The 17,170-nt window shown below is 36.6% G+C and overlaps 2 protein-coding genes across 3 annotated transcripts; both read left to right on the top strand.

The window, feature by feature from the left end:
* The first annotated feature begins 3,459 nt into the window (after positions 1-3,459).
* On the top strand, positions 3,460-7,733 carry LOC110762493 (serine/threonine-protein phosphatase PP1). Its single transcript, XM_021965140.2, has 4 exons — positions 3,460-4,044; positions 5,621-6,180; positions 6,821-7,033; positions 7,414-7,733. The coding sequence occupies exons 1-4, from the start codon at positions 3,867-3,869 to the stop codon at positions 7,423-7,425; spliced, it is 963 nt and encodes a 320-aa protein (XP_021820832.1). The 5' UTR covers positions 3,460-3,866; the 3' UTR covers positions 7,426-7,733.
* A 1,803-nt stretch (positions 7,734-9,536) lies between these two features.
* LOC110762481 (RING/U-box superfamily protein) lies at positions 9,537-16,855 on the top strand. 2 transcript variants are annotated; one of them, XM_021965126.2, is made up of 16 exons: positions 9,537-9,840; positions 9,936-10,008; positions 10,121-10,186; positions 10,377-10,442; positions 10,522-10,604; positions 11,386-11,437; positions 11,530-11,601; positions 12,411-12,478; positions 12,563-12,611; positions 12,718-12,802; positions 12,894-12,995; positions 13,134-13,185; positions 13,690-13,741; positions 14,533-14,649; positions 14,735-15,595; positions 15,830-16,855. In XM_021965126.2, exons 1-16 carry the CDS (start codon positions 9,635-9,637, stop codon positions 16,502-16,504), a joined length of 2,679 nt encoding a protein of 892 aa, XP_021820818.2. In that variant the 5' UTR covers positions 9,537-9,634; the 3' UTR covers positions 16,505-16,855. The 2 variants fall into 2 exon arrangements, with proteins under 2 accessions (XP_021820818.2, XP_021820820.2); XM_021965128.2 differs by lacking the exon at positions 11,530-11,601.
* Positions 16,856-17,170: the final 315 nt, after the last annotated feature.

The following is a 17,170-nucleotide window of genomic DNA, read 5'->3' as shown; positions in this document are numbered from 1 at the left end:
ACCTTTTTTTAATTATATAGTTTGATAAAAAATCGATACTTAATTTGACCATAACCTGAGTATATCATTTGATTGAAAGGTTGTTCGGCTAAATTCATGTCTTAAATTTAGAGATTTTCTATTTAAACCCCAAACTTCTCTTAGTTCACCCTATCTTTTAATTTAAATTTTCACAATTTCTAAGGCCATCCCCAATGGGGGCTCTATTTGGGGCTCAACCACCACAAGGCTCTAATATATACAAACTCTCTTCAAAAAGGCATCCCCAATGGTGCAAATTTGGGGCTCTAAAACTTAAAGCCCAACCGGAGTAGTAGCTAAATGTGTGACTTTGGTTGAAGCCCCTGAAACCGAATGGGACCCACCAATTGAAAAAGCTGCAGCCCACTTTTGTGCTATTTCTCACTTGCCTGCGACTGTACAAGGCATACTTGTCTTAAATTTGGTTGTTCATTTGCATGTTGGCCCACTTTCATTTGCATGTTGGCCCACATTTACCAAATTTACAAAGTTGTGTCAACAGCTCTATTCCAACGTGATTTTTTTTACAAAGCTGTGTGAACAAATTTATTTCCAAATCATTTTTACAAATTTATTTCCAATTTTTTTTTACAAAGCTGTGTCAACAAATTTATTCCAACGTGATTTTTTTTACAAAGCCGTATCTATGAAATAAAATGTTGATTTCCAAATCTTGTCCAAATTTTGATTTTTTTTGGTTGAAATGTTCACACAAAAAAAAACTAACATAACGTGAACAAACATTAAAGTAAAATAGTTAAACAAAAAAAAAACACCACGTAAATCAAATTACATCATAAAAAAATATAGAGCCCGCCATGAATATAGAGTCTCCCATTGTGGGAGAGATTCCTTTAGAGCCCCAAAGATTCCATCGGAGCTCTAAATAGGGCTCTATAAACCCTTTTTAGAGCCCCAACCATTGGGGATGGCCTAAGAAAAACTATCCTTAAATACACCCCAAACTGAAAAAATAAGAAATAAAAGAGATTTTCTATTTAAACCCCACAATTTTCTTTGTTCCCAGCAGAAAAAAATACAAACAAATGGAACCCCAAACCCGAAATTTAATACTTTCTAAAGAAAAAGAACAACTTTACCTCTCTCCAAGAACTGTAACTAGAATTCCAACACTTAGGTATTTTTGAGGGAGAGAGAGAGAGAGAGAGTGAGTGAGTTTGTAAACATGAAGTTGGGGTGTGCGGGGTGTGTGTATAGATGTACTAGGGTTAATTATTAAGTTGGATGACCTTTTTTGTCTTTTACACAACAATAAAACTTACAGCTTAATAATTTAAGTATTGGGGTGAACAAAGAGAAGTGCGGGGTTTAAATAGAAAATCTCTAAATTTATATGAGAGATTTACTATTATACCCAATATAAGAACCCAAATTATAAATAAATAAAAACCTATATGAAATGGATTTTAGAAACACACCAAAAACTCATTTACAACATAACAAAAAGGCTTTTAACTTCTTTTAAATTACAAAACTACAATTAATTTCTTAAAACAAATTCAACCCCAAAACCTCATAAAAAAGCTCAAAACACTCAATAGAGCATCAAAGTAATTTAATAATCAAAATTAAATTCAAGAGGGTAAGCTATCATTTTTTTGGGTATTTTTTTAGTTTGTTTATAGAAATAAAATGGTGTAGGGTTTATTTATAGTTTTAGTGCTAAGAATGGGTATATGACTAAATATCTCAATTTATAATTCATTCATGACTAGTTTTGATTTCATACTCAACCAAATTAAAAATTATAATGAGATAATGACTAATTTCTTCAAGCTTTTTTACTAGGGAAACTAAGGGCATGTTTGGTATCCTACTTGGATCCAATTTTATAAACTCAAAAACATATTTTAAGTCCAAAGCCACAAAAATCCTGGTAAGCCTATTTTTAAAACCTCAAACTCAAGAAAAACCCTCTCTCTCTCTCTCTCTCTCTCTCTCTCTTCCCTCTTCCCTCTATCCTTTTCTTTTGTTAATTTCAAATTCGGAATTTAAATTTGGGAATTTAGGGTTTCTTATTTTTTTAGATCTCAAAAATAGTTTGGAGTTCAATACCAAACAAGTTTTTATATCTTAAAATCACTATTTGAAAACTAATGTTTTTAAAAAGAATCATAGTTTTTTAATTTACTTTTTTGAGTAGGATACCAAACAGGGTCTAAATATAAAATTGGATTTCAAAATTAGGCATTTTAGTTAATGCTTATAAGTAAATTAATGTTAATAAGACATAGAATAGTAAGAACAACATGAATTTCAAATTATTCATTCTTCCTAGTCATTTACGATTAGTAATTTCGATAATTCTCTCTTCACGTAAACCTTGGTGATAACCAATTCTATTTTCTCTAAAAAAACTTCCAAACCGAGTCACTGTTTTGATTTCTCTTTTTTGTGTTTCTCACGTATATTTGATATTAGCCACTTAAATTTTCTCACTCATTTTAGAATTTTTGAGAGTGGAAGAAGAATCCACTTCCATTAAGGCTTACATATGGAGATAGATATATATATATATATATATAATTAGAGATATAAAATAAAGATCAGGGAAGGATATTACGGTGAAAACATATTCGATGCTATGTAAGTAATATGGAAAATATTAAGAGATGATAAATTTTTTCATCATCACAAATTTGGTAAAGGGAAATAAGAGCAATGAAAATATAATTTCATTGATTTATCTCCGTTAGCTTACAATGTAAACATACACTTTTCGCACTTGAAAACTTTATGATTAGCATTTCCTTAATATGTTTATTTAAAACAATTTACTTGAGGATATGCCAAAGAAGAAAACGATTACTTGAGGATGGAAAAGTAACTTATACAATGTTAGTGATGTATAGCTCAGTTGGTTGAGCTCTTCTAGGCAGAAGTTCGAAACCCCACTCTCCCAATTGCTTGTAATAAAAAAAGTAACTTATATGGTTATCCACCCACCCTCTTTTTATTGGTTCAAAGTTAGATGCCTTATGCATTACTTTTCCCTATCTTGGCAAAAGCAGCCTAAAGTGACCATGTTTTGATTCAAATTCAAACACAAACTCTTGTAGCAACACTTGCATACAAAAACTATTTCCAAAAAGAGAAGAACATGATAAAATAGTGTGTCACAATTTGATAATCTTTCATTCTCCACTTCAAAAAGAAAAAAAGAAAAGAAAAAATATGGGTATTGTTTGGGAGGGCACCAAAATGTCATGATCCTCATCATGATAAATGCATGATCATCATCATCAACCCATCATTACAAAAAAAAAAAAAAAAAAAAAAAAAATTGTGTTCTAATTTGTAATTGTAGTTGACCAAGGTTGACCACGCACGTGCGAGGCGCATGCTCTCAAAGTTTCCAGATAGGGTTAGCTCAAACTTTATTTAGGGCTCCCTTATTAAACGCAAAGTAGAGAGAGGTCCCCTCAAAAACCCAACCCAACTGTTACACACTCAAAAGACTCACCAAAAAAAAAAAGACTCATTTTTTCAACTCTCTCTCTCTTCTCTCTCTCTCTCTCTCTCGCTGTCATTTACCAGCCGAAAATGGCCGCCACGCACACCTCCACCACATCTTCTTCAACCCATAAAGCCCAAGATATTATTTCCTAAAATCTCTGCTTGTGATTTCGAAGCTATTATTGTTATTCTGATTCTCTTTTAGGCTTTTATTGCTTTAGCCAAAAGACGCGTTAATCGGATCTTTATCCTCGCTTTGAGCGCACCCAAGGCCGAAACGTAGAGTTAGGGTTTTGTATTATACTTTTGTTTTGTTTGCTTGGTTTTTCTGGGTGCGATTTTGGGTTGTGTAGAGAAGCTTTGCTGTGATGGACGAGAGTGTTGTTGACGATCTTATACGGAGGCTTGTCTCAGCGAAGAATGGCCGGACCACCAAACAGGTGCAGCTCACGGAGGCCGAAATAAGGCAGCTTTGCTCCGCCTCCAAGGAGATCTTTCTCAGCCAGCCGAATCTTCTTGAGCTTGAAGCTCCGATAAAAATTTGCGGTAAAGAACTTGATATAATTGATTCTGGATTGAAAGTTTTGGTTTTTATCTTCATATAAGTTTTGGTTTATTTGACTTTGTTTGCATGTTTTATGTGTTGAATTTGGACTTAATTGTGGGAAAGAGTAATTTGGGTGGGTTTGCACATGAAAATGATTAATTTTTTTTTTCCTGGTCAATGCACATGAAAAGGATTTCATCATTGGAAATTGGGAGTTTCTTTGAGCAGATAATGCCATTTTTTAGATTCTAAGAAGTATTAAGAAAAATTGATTTTTTTGGGTTGAGTCAGTTTCTGGTGCATTTGATTAGAGCAGAAAGAGCATTTACTAGTGAAAAGAACAGGACAGCTTTGAAAGGGTTTCCATATGCATTAATCAGTTTGCCTCATCAGAGGATATCATATCGATTGTAGAGTGCGAAGTATGTTTTTAGCACATAAGAAATTGTTACCGGTGTTTGTCTGATAAACCAAAATTTGATGGTAAGAGATTTAATGTAGTTTTCATTGCCAAAATTTGTGACATTGGCGAGGTTATGTGGCAAAACTTCCGAGCATTACTAAAGGCTTGCAATGCAAGATTCTAGGCAGACTAAGGTTGTTTATGAGGCCTTTCAGTTTTTCATTGCCTTATTTTCCTGCCCAAAAAAAAGTTATTCTTTGGATTGTGTTGGCCTTGGACATGTTTCTTCTGGGGTGGTTGCCTGTTGGTGGGTTAGCTAGTTTCCTTACTCTGCAAAGTAGTCCCTAGGTACTCCTGATACTAGTGTCTATGATATGGCTGTATTCTGGTTGCCACTTATTCTTTTAGATTAGATGGGTATTAATTTAGTGTTGTCAGTGCCATGTGTGCTCTGCCATGGGTAGGCATTCTCTGAAGTTGGATTTGGTGGACAGCCACTGAACTGCACCATTGTGACGCATGGAAGTATGTATTTGTTTTTGGTGGAAATTGGCTCATGCAAGTAGTCAAAGTTTGATTTTTTCCCTCTCGGAAGAATGTAAAAGGTTGATGTTACTATGCATTAGGCGATATATTCGATCCTCATTTATTGCACTGGACCTACTGCTCGAATGTTGGTCAAATTTTCATGTGTTTGTAGATTGACCACTCTCATAGAGGTAAGTGTCAATCAACTTGTGATAGCGTACAAGCTATTTGCACATATATCTTCTAATTATTTGATACGAAGGGCACAATAGCTTCCGAACTCCACCTTTTTGTTTAACTTAGATTCAGTTCACTTTCTGGCATCGGTGTCCTACCTTGTTAAAGCGATTCAGGTGTTATAACGGAATTTTGGTCTTTAAGTAATTTTATATTCATGACCATCAACCTTTGTTTGGTTTGCATTCTAGAAATGTTTTCTTTATATAAGGGAAATCTGTTTCGGCTTATAATGGTAAAAAAAATAATTCTTATTTCATTTAATTAAATAGTAAGGGCCAACTTGTAGGTGTATATTTATTCGATTGATTAATTAAGAAATTTTAATATTCATTTCCTGAACCGAATGGATATGCTCTGTTGAATACTACAATAACACCGATCCATTTTCCATCATTGTTTCACAGGAGATGTTCACGGTCAGTTTTCCGATCTTTTGCGATTGTTTGAGTATGGTGGGTACCCACCTGAGGCCAATTATTTATTCCTAGGGGACTATGTTGATCGTGGTAAGCAGAGCATAGAGACAATATGCCTTCTCCTTTCCTATAAGATCAAATACAAGGAGAACTTCTTTCTCCTCAGAGGCAACCATGAATGTGCTTCCATCAACCGCATATACGGGTTCTATGATGAGTGCAAGAGAAGATTTAATGTTCGTATTTGGAAGACATTTACTGACTGCTTCAACTGTCTTCCTGTTGCGGCTCTTATTGATGAAAAGATCCTTTGCATGCATGGTGGTCTTTCTCCTGATTTGAAAAACTTGGATCAGATTAGGAATATTGCCCGGCCAGTGGACGTGCCAGATCAGGGCCTTCTCTGTGATCTATTATGGGCTGATCCTGATAAAGATGTTGAAGGTTGGGGAGAGAATGATCGTGGCGTGTCCTATACTTTTGGTGCGGACAAGGTTGCTGAGTTCCTCCAGAAACATGACCTTGATCTCATTTGCCGTGCTCATCAGGTAATATGACTTAATTTTCTTCTCTCTTTTTTGGTTTCTCGTTTGGAACTGAATTGGACCTGTGTGTTCATGTATGCACAAAGTCTGGGAACTGACAACTCAACCTGATGTAATGCATCTTCAAATAATCATCTTAACTCGTACAGTTCCATTTGTCACGACAGTAATATTATGAACGTTTTGAAGTAACTTTATTCAAAATTTCATCCCATATATGTTGGTGAACATGTAAAAGAATAGTGGAGTAAGTTATAATTTGAATTTCTTTGTGTATGTGCATGATATATTTGTTTTTCTGGGTAGATTTCTATTCCTCATGATTTTCCTTCCACTACTGGCTCTTCCCTTTGTGACCATGGCATGTCAATTAGGTTCGTATCTTGTGTTTGGCTCTGTTATAAATTTTTTGAGCAAATAGTTTTACACCAGAAAAAATTCCTATGACAGTACGAGTTCTTGTGTCTCACATGTTTGGTCACATACTCAATTCTGTCTTTCAATTGATGCTGAAGTACAATCTGTATGTCGGTGTTTATGAGCACATGCTTTTCCCTGGCCTGAGATGCAAACTGTATGTTATTTAGTAGTGTTCTTAATGTTTGTCCACCTCTTATTGGATTTATTGGGTTTCCTTTATCAGGTTGTGGAAGATGGGTATGAGTTTTTTGGAAAGCGGAAGCTGGTGACAATATTCTCAGCACCAAATTACTGTGGGGAGTTCGATAATGCCGGTGCCATGATGAGTGTAGATGATACATTGACATGTTCCTTCCAGATCTTGAAAGCATCTGAGAAGAAAGGAAAGCTTGGAGTAGGCAACAACGTGTTAAGACCAGGAACTCCACCTCATAAGGTACAGAGATTAGAAATTTCTTCCAAATAGCACAATATGGAAAAAATTAGTTTTGAATGTTTCTTGGAGATGTATTTATATTATCATGGTAGTAATAGTTTAGAAGCTTTGACGAATGAATTGTAAGACGAATTGTCTTAGCCGAGTAGCTTCCTTGGATAATTACAGTAGGTCAATTAGTACTGAATGGATGGTGCAAGCTGTTGGCTAAAGGAATTGGCGATGTGTTTTTGCTGTTGGAATTTTTTTTTGATTCACCTGATGTTATGGAGAAATCTCTGTGCTGATTTATTGTTCAGTGACCTTGGATGTCATTAAGCTCATCAACTGTCATTCTGTGAACTGGATTATATTTAACCACGTACTTTTCTCTCTCGCAGGGTAAGGGCTGATTGATTGCAACTTCAGAGAACACATACATCTTCTGTATCATCTTGTGCTGCTTGGCTGTGTCTCCGTCGCAAGGTTGATGATTCACCTCGGCCTTCTTTTGTGCCGTACAGAAGTATGAAGCTGCAAAGTTATTTCTACAGTGTCAAAAGAGCCATTAGTACCAGAATTAGTTCGACTTTTATTTTCTTCCCAAAAAAGGGAGAAAAGCTAAATTTAACTGTATAATTGAAATATTCCGACTCCATCATGTTGAATTGTAGAAGTTTTTGTTTCATGGCAGAACCTATATTTTCTGTTGCTTACAAAATTGCCTTTATGCTCTCGAGAAACTCCACCATTGCCTGAAATTACAGCAGGGGGCGGGCTCATGTTGCTCTTCTTTGGCAGGGCCACTATGGGATATTGGTGGCAGTTGAGCCATGGGCAATTGGCTTTTGGTTTAGGTGTTTTTTAGGGGAAACTTGATGAAAAATGAGAGAGAAGTTTGTTCAGTGAATTGCAAAGGTCTTATGCAATGATTGATTTGGCACTGCCCATAAAACTTATTAGCGTGTTAATTCCTTAGTTCGAACATGTTTATATTCTCTGAGACTGGCAGAATTTCTACACCCATTCATGAAACAGATCCCATAACTGATTTCAAATAAATTTCTTCAAAAATCTCTGCACAAGTTTTATACAGATTTCACTTATTGTTCAACCACAATTGATTTCTTGTCACGCAATTTTACTTTGCAATATGTAGTGACCTCTTAATTTCTAGGCAATTTGTTTGTTCTTGTCATGGTGTGATTTAAGCCAACTAGTTTCCCATTTGATTCACAATCGTTGGATCCGAAGTTAGATTAAATTGGTGCACATCTTAGAGTGACACGCTTGCATAATACATTAAACATGTACGATTTGCTCATAAAATCTTCATTTCACCAAATTCTAAAACTCTCTTCTCTATATAGTAGCACATAAAAAATAAGAGTGGTGATTTCCCCACTCCAATTTTATCCACTTACATTCTATTTTATAACTAAAAAAAGAGTGTAAGTGGATAAAATTGGAGTGAGAAAATCATTACCCAAAAATTATTCTCAAGTTTGGTTGTTAAGTTTCAAATGTAGGCAAATTTTTCTAAGACTTCACCTCCTAGTTATCAATTGCTAGCTGATTTTTTGTCAATTTTTTTAAATTATATAATCAATATTGAGAAATGGAAGAATCGAACGTATAATTTCGGATGCAAAAAATAATGCTCTTAACGACTTGACTTCAGGTGCTGATGCTTTTGTTGTTTATAATTCAAGTCTTAACACAATTGGTTTGTTTAGAATTTATAAATTCGTTTAAAATTCGAGAGTTAAACACTAAATCCTTCGTTATAAATGAGCTTAGTAGATTAAAAAGAAATTAAAAAAAAAACTCCCCCGGGAATAGGGATGGCAAAAATCCCTTCAGGGGTGGGTCCCTGACCCTAATGGGGATAGATATCGGGGCCAAATGGGTATCGGGTGCAGGGATCCCCGAACTTGAAAAATCTCCAACAGGTATGGGGAGGGGATGGTATTGGCATCCCCATCTCCGAACCCGACCCGAAAAATATATATGTTTATATTTAAATAAATATATATATAATTATAATATTTATGTTTAATCCTAAGTTAACCTCCCTCTCCTAATTTTTCCTAATCTTCTCTGGATTTTCATATTGATGTGATTTTGAATAGTTGAGTTGAACTTTATAGTTAATTTGAATGTGTTGAATGATAATTTAATATGAAACTTAATGTTAAAATGTATGATAAATATTTTTTATGCAAAAAAAATCGGGAAATCGGGGTGGGTATAGGGGATAGTCCCCCGACGGGAACGAGGACGGGGACGGGGACGGGGATTTCCCGAAACCTATTAAACGGGGGATTGGTTCGGGAAAGAGGGCGGGGATGGAGAGCAGGGATGAGGATGATATTGTCATACCCGGCCCCTACTCGGCCCGTTGCCATCCCTACCTGGGAAGTTATCTATATAGAGGTGGAAATTATAAGAGATGTGGTGGCATGGGTCCCGCATATTTTGTTTGGTTTATATTTTCCCGGAACCTTTTCAATTCATTTTTCCTACAGTTTTTTTTATAACATTCGAAAAACCTGAAGAGAGAGAGAGAGAGAGAGAGTGGGCCGTGTCTATCTGTGTGTGGGTGTGTGGGTGTGTGAGCTAATGAGTGGAACAACGCTAACACCGCAGGCGGTGGTGAAGAATTTAGTGAGTCTGAACGTAGGCGGCGTTGGGCAGCAGCAACTCTCGGCTTCGCTCGTCAACTCCTACCGAGTCGCCGCCGTGGCTGAGCGCTTGGCTGCTCACGTCAAATCTGGCTACCGTGGCGAGGCCATGGAGTTCTTCAATCTATGCCTTTCCCTTTCCAGGTACTAGCTTCTACCTCTTTCTATCAAACCCTATTTTCAATTTCTTTGTTTTCCCTTTTGATTTGTTTTTTTTGAAATTGCTTTGGCAAATGTAGAGGCATTGATTATGCCGTTGCAAACAATGAGGTTCCGACGATAGCCCACGATTTGCCTGCGTTGTTGAAGCAGGTATTGGAGTTTTCTTCTTCTAGTTCATCAATGCCCTGTTCTGTGTTGTCTTCCCAATTTTTTTTTTTTTTATCAGTGAAAAAGATTTATACTTGAGCCTGTTTGGTTGCAGATATGCCAGCGTAGGAGTGACAAAGTATTGGAAGCTGCTATCATGGTGCTGATGATCTCTGTTAAGGTATTACCATAATGCCTTTATTGAATGAATGCGAAACCCATTTGCCGAAGTCTTATACATGGCTTGCTCATTGTTCTTGTTTTCACCTTTTCCCTCTTTTTACTATAAGTTATATCTGTTTTTGTTTTTGTATCAAGTTTGAAACATATAGGCATGAGTTATCCAGCTGACGTTGTGTTTTTCTTGGTAGAATGCTTGTAAGACTGGATGGTTTTCGGAAAAGGAGACTGAAGAACTATTTTCTCTAGCTAATGAGGTTTGCTGTTACTTTGTTTATTATTGCTGTTATTTCTTTCATGTAGATGTTTCTGATGATCATCTCATTGCAATTATAGACAGGGAGTAGCTTCTGGCTCCCAGGAGATTTTAAAACTGGACCTAGCTGTTGTCTCTCTACTGTGGACACAATAATGAAAAGGTGGAACTTCTGCTTTACTTTTTAACTTTCTTTCACGACATATCATCTTAGCCTAATGATCCTGAACCATGAGGCCATGTTAGAATTTAGAAATTAGAGTTTTACCGGGAATAGGTAGAAGTTTTTCATTAATGCAAGGATAATGAGGATACGTGGCCTGACATCTTTGAATTGTGTATTATATATATATATATGAGCTTCCATTGAGGGATCCCTCAAATAAGCTTATTTGAGGGACACCCTTGTAGGGCCCACTCCGCATTGTATTCCACTAATCCAAACCGTCTATTTTTTAGATAATCATTCAAAGATCATCTCTACAAAAAATCACTTGAATCCAATATCATTTGACAACTCCATTGAGTTATTGAAATTTTAGTACTTTCTTGAAGCACCGTGTTCATTGATTTTGTAGGACACAATTGGATGTCGAAATGGTTTCCGATTTGTCTGATTTTTGCAAGGATGATCTATGAATATAGACTTAAAAAATAGATGGTTTGGATCATTGAAAAAAAATTCGTAGGGGACCCTAAAGGGTGTACCTCAAATAAAATTATTGAAGCAATTAAATGTTAATTTTCTCCACACTGTATTCAGTTTGTGTTGTGTTTCTGGTTGATGTTTACAATTGACCTCTTCAGTTCCTAATATTCAAAGTATCCTTTATCTGCTCCTTCTAATAACCATGCTGTCGGTACTATCAACAGCTTCTTCTGCTGATGATTCAAATACATTTTTGAAAGATCTCCTTGTGCGTGTGTTTGGGTTTTGTTTGCAGATATTATCCACTGATGAATATGGGCCAGATACTTGCCTCTCTCGAAGTAAAGGTGGCTCTTCATTCTCTCCTTCAATTTTTTTTTTCTTTTAATATAACTTTTTTTTTTGGGTTTGTTTTGAAGTATGTGTCATTGTGTTGTAGCCTGGATATGGAACATACGTTCTTGATTTCCATATTTCAAAGAGTACAGTATATACTTCTCAAGAAAAAATTGTAAGCATCTTCTTGAATTAGTTGCAATGTTGGTTGTCTTTGTAAGTTGAGTTCTTGTTAATTTTTTTACACATGCATGGATGCATACACACGCAAGCACACACGTGCGTGGTCATGCATAATACACATAGGCACATGCATGCAGAAAGCCCATCAATCGTCCATAAATGGTCTAACAGATGGCTTATGTCTCCTTCTAGATTCTTATTCCCCATACTCCTTATTTCATATATGTACTTATGTATATATTTGCGTACTTGTGTTGGTTTACAAATGTGTGAGATTATTACAAACAAGGTTGCTTGACCTTGTCCCATTCTTATGCCAAGCCCTTTTTACCATAATGCACAACATTCACACAGTTTTTTCTTTATAGTTATAAAACACTAGTGCAGTTTATATATCATAGCAACATAATTGTTGTTAACCCTCGTGAAAAAACATGATTGTGTTAACCTTTAAATCTGTACTTTTAAGTATAACTTATTTGTTTAAACTTTGGGCATGCTACATATACTTTTTATTCTATGAACTGTTAATTGTATAAATTTTGGTAAGTCCTACAAATAGTCAATAATTTAGGGGTAGAATCACTGTAATTTTTATTCTATGAACTGTTATTTACTTCAGTCTCACTTGATGCATTTTCCAACTAGTTAAACGGTTATAATTTGGTTATACAATTGTGGTGGTTTTTCGCTTTGTGCTTTAAATTGTACTTTATACTGGTTTTCCTTTCATGCATTGAATTGGAAATATGATTTATGAAAGTAATTCTTGATATTTTCCTTTTTTTCTTCTTCCTGAAGCGGTTATTTGTAGCACAAACAGATAATATAGAGACATCTGCGTGTATTATAAGTCCGCCACAAGTGAAGTACAGCTCATTTTCCTCTTAATCTTTTAGTTTAGTTGGAGGTGTTTCCTATCTATTCTGATGACATTTCTTTTACTTCTGTAGCTTTCTTCTAAATGGGAAGGGAGTAGATAGAAGGACAAACATTCTAATGGTTTGTGTGGTTCCACTTACTCGATAGCTAGATGCAAATGACTGAATTTGGGTTGTACCATAGTATTTATTTACTAACAGTCTGTGTCTTACATTTTCTTTGTCAGGATACTGGACCGCAGATGCCATCAGTCGTGACTGGAATGCTTAAATTTGGATCAAACCTTCTTCAAGCTGTGGGCCAGTTCAATGGTGAGCTTGGGTGCAAGTCTTCATGGTCAAAGTATTGTAGTTTTGTTGTACAATATTCATCCAGCTCTGACTGTAATGTAACTACTTTTAGGTCACTATATCATAGTGGTTGCCTTTATGCGCATCACATCATCACCTGACACTTCAACACTGAAAGATTATACTCAGCCCATTGTACCTTCGTCAGATTCAGGTGTTACACATGATTACTTTTCAATTTATTCTTATACATTATGTAGATATGTCGTCATACCTAAACTTTTGAAATCCATTAGGCTTTGTACCATAGTATAGCATGTTTAAATGATAACTGTTTTCTTTTAATCATTAGATTCTGATATAATCGAAGGGCCATCAAGAATATCTCTCAATTGTCCCATAAGGTACGCCTTGATATTTGTTGCTTGGGTAATATTTTTCCTAGCTTATTTTGTTTTGAATATTATTAGTTTATTTATTATCCTTTATCTTTGAGATAGGTATTCCTGGGACATTTTGACCTGAACCACACTATTACCTTCAGCAGAAATGTCTAATGCTAGAAATCTTATGGGATTTCTTCTTGTTTTTAATTAATTCTGATTGGGAAAGATTGATTTGGTTTTTTTTTGGACGATAGCATAGTTTGAAGGGTTTATATTGTTTTTCATCAGCTTGGTCAGCTGCTTTGATATTTGATAAGTTTTGATTTCAACGGTTAACATAACATTTTGGCCATGTCCCATTTTGTGTGAATAACACTGATAATGTGCTGAAGTTGTGTCGCATATCTTGTCCTCTTTTTCTACATTAAAATGCATCAAAATGTGTATTTTTGCTAATACCTATTTGATCAAACTTCGTTGATATGATGCTGATTGTTACATTTGCTTTCATGTGCAAAACAGCTATACACGTATCAAAACTCCTGTCAAAGGTCGATTGTGCAAACATCTTCAAGTGAGTGGTCCATCCAGCTATACACATTTTTACATATGTTCATTTTCTCCTATTGATGCCTTTGGTTTCAAATTTATGTTTCCAAGTTCCTACATAATCAACATGTAACAAGCTTTTGAGCCATGTTAAATTGTTCTGCGATCTATATGCATCTTGCTTGCATGTTGGTTTTTAATGGGACCTCAGATCTTTTTGACTTGTGCACTGGAGGTAGAATCAAATTACAGTGATGCCACTTCCATTATCTGCGCGAGTGCTTTACATGTGCCGCTTCAAGGTCACATGGTTTCAGATTTTTACTTTTGACAGATATTTCTTATGAGTTCAGGTTCAAATTTTGATATTTAAAAAATATTACTATGATTGTTCACCCTCAGGGAACAGAAAAGAAATCAAAAGAAATATTTATTTCCACTATAGGGTTTGTAAGGAGGACAGGAAAGGCTAAAGGAAACGTTTTTTCTATGCCCCACCAACTGTTCTCTTGATAATAATAGTTGAGGTTTGAAAGGGGAATTGAGAAATAGGAATATAAGACACTAATTTCTGATATCCTTTATGTACTCAGTCCAATTTTCCTATTTAACCTAACAGTGGTAACTAACATACAATATTTCACTGATTTTTATTTTATTTGCTCGGGAACTTGAGATTCAAATACTGTCTAGCTCGGATAGTTGATGAAAAGTTGAGTTATTCTGTAATTGGACGTGGAACGATCCAGCTTTTCCTGTTCTGATAGTTCAATACTGTCTTCTAATTTCAATTTTTTCTTTTTGGTGACTTAATAGTGTTTCGACTTCAGTAACTTTGTTGGTATAAATTTAAGACGGCCTTCATGGCGCTGCCCCCACTGTAATCAGTATGTCTGCTTTTTGGACATTTGTGTTGATCAAAATATGATTAAGGCAAGTAGCTACTTATTTGCATTTTCCATTTTTATTTGCGTTATGTTTTTCTTGTACTGATAAACCAGTTGGTTTTCTCCCCTAGGTCCTGAGAGAGGTAGGAAAGAATGTTGCTGAAGTAATAATCTCCATGGATGGATCATGGAAAGCTGTACTGGAGAATGATGATGATGTGGGTCGGGCATATGATAAGGGCCTTCCAAAAGGAACCTCTCAGCAGGAAGAATCTACCCGTGTCTCAACTGCACTTGCTAATGTTCTGGATCTTACTGAGGACGATAGTGAGATGGACACTGTGAGTGCTTGCGAAACCGAAGACGTGAAACCTTTGAGCAACACAAACAGGGTTAATCGAACTGTTGCTGCTCATTTAGAGGATGACTTCTGGTCTGAAATTTTCTTTCCTAATGGTTCGTTGGCCTCCGGTATAAGGTCAGACACGCAAATGGGTGGTGTTATTCCTCACTCTGGTCCTGCAAATTTACAGTCGCCTGTGTTGACTGATGCTGTTTCTCCTGCACTTGATCGGGGAACTGAGAGTCATTTGACCACTGATCTTGTGGCGTCTGCAATACATCAATTTTCTTCTCCCAATAATTTTCAGTTGCAACAGTTGCAGTTTGCAAGTTCAGCTGCTAACAATGAGTATGGGAGATTTGCATCACACAGAGTATTACCCAGAACTCCAACAGCAGTTCAGGCCCTCCCTGCACAGTCCCAGGGACCAGGTTTGCAACAAAGACCAAGAACTAGTTGGAATTCCTCAACTCCCTCTAGTGCCCCTCTTAGTTCTCAGGTTGGACAATCTATCACACCCACAGCAAATGGTGTCAATGCAGTATGTAGTGATTTGGAAAGGCAGCAACACTTTTCTAGGCCCCGAATGAATCCGCTCGTGTCAAACATTGCTTCATCTTCACAGCAACATCCCTCACAAACTACACAGGTTAGTGCTCCCTCTTTTCTTCATGTCCATTTTGTTATGGTGGTCGCAATCAGTATAAATGCAAATGGGAAACCCTGGACGCTGGACCTGAAATTGACTTGGTGTAATCAGTATTTTCCAGTTTGATTGGTTGTTGGTCAAAGCATTCTAGAGAAAATTTTCTATTCCAATCTAGAGGATCTTTTCTTGTTCTGCACTTTAATGTTACTGAGTTTCGTTTCATTAATCTTACAGAACTGGGATCGTCAAGATCAGTCCTTCATTCACGGGCAATCTGTCCAACAGGTTGTTGGCCTTCCAGTTCCGAGTCAACTGCAAAGTGCTAACAGAGCATCTCCTGGGCTCATGGACTTCAATAATGCACACTTACAGCAAGCTTTTAATAATGCAAGGACTCCCCAGACTATGGGTCAGTCTTCAAGCTCCATTCGATCATCTTCACATCTCTCGCGGGCACATATCCAACCAGGAATTGCACAAGTTGGGACTGGTCAAACATCAAGTTCTTTAAACAACCAACAGAGGTTCATGCCTGGTGCTCACCGAGCTGCGATGATCGCCAGGCAGTCTCCATCCATGCCAGTTCAAAATCAAACTCCGAGAACCAGGCCATCTTTGCCAGTAAACATAGGAGGTGCAATGGAAGCAGTTTCAGGGGCTGATGGATCGGTGGATTTGTCATCTGAGCAGAACTGGAGACCAACAGGTCGTATGCGTGGAAGTCTGTCAGGTCGGGCTTACAGTGCTGCTTTTAATCAGTTCATAATAGCGCCAACCCAACCCACTCAAGCTGCGAGACCTCCACCAAATCTGACATCTCCACCACCTGTTGTTCTATCCCAACCACAGACATTGATTGGCAATATGAGCGCTCAGGTTCCTCAAACACATAATAGCCATCCTCAATAGGTTGATCGTGTCTTCAGTTGAGGCATATCATATGTATTCTGCCGGGGAGTTCTTTTATGCTGCTGTACATAGTACAAGTAGGTAAATTTTGTATTCAGTGGTAACTGGTAAAGTTATTTTATAAGTATGCTTTTGTCTATTACGCGATATTCAGGGCTCCTGAATCGGGCGAGTTTCGACCCTAGAAAAGAAGAGAGAATTGAGCGATTTGGGGGTCAGCTTGTAAAATTCTAGTGTGCAGGTTTCGACGGAATTAGTGGTAATGATATTGTAGTTGGCAGATTGTACCTCTGGTGTAATTTTCCTTGTTAGTCTTTTTGAACTTCACATAGCCGACGTTTATGATGTTAATTTACACAGGCTCTTTACCAGAATGAACAATCTGAGTGAATTATCTTCCAAGAAAATCTAAACTGGTTGTAATGGTTATTGAACTTTTCAAGAACTCAATGAGTGCTAGAGTCAGTCACGCATGGGCTTGTACTTTATGATCATGGATGTATGCGGGTGCATCTTCTCTGACTATAGATGTGAATGCGCCCGCACGACTGATCGTAGCAAAACTAGTTAAGCTGGATATCATTTTGTAGCCTACTTGATGACACATTCCATTTTTAAAATAACAACTTTCCATCATGATAAATAAACTGGATTTGAAACCATGAA

This window comes from Prunus avium, chromosome 5 (genome assembly GCF_965620075.1).
Source record: "Prunus avium chromosome 5, drPruAviu1.hap1.1, whole genome shotgun sequence".
Classification (NCBI taxonomy): Eukaryota; Viridiplantae; Streptophyta; class Magnoliopsida; order Rosales; family Rosaceae; genus Prunus; species Prunus avium.
Note: the sequence above shows the minus strand (reverse complement) of the source record. Positions and strands in the feature narration are given on the sequence as shown.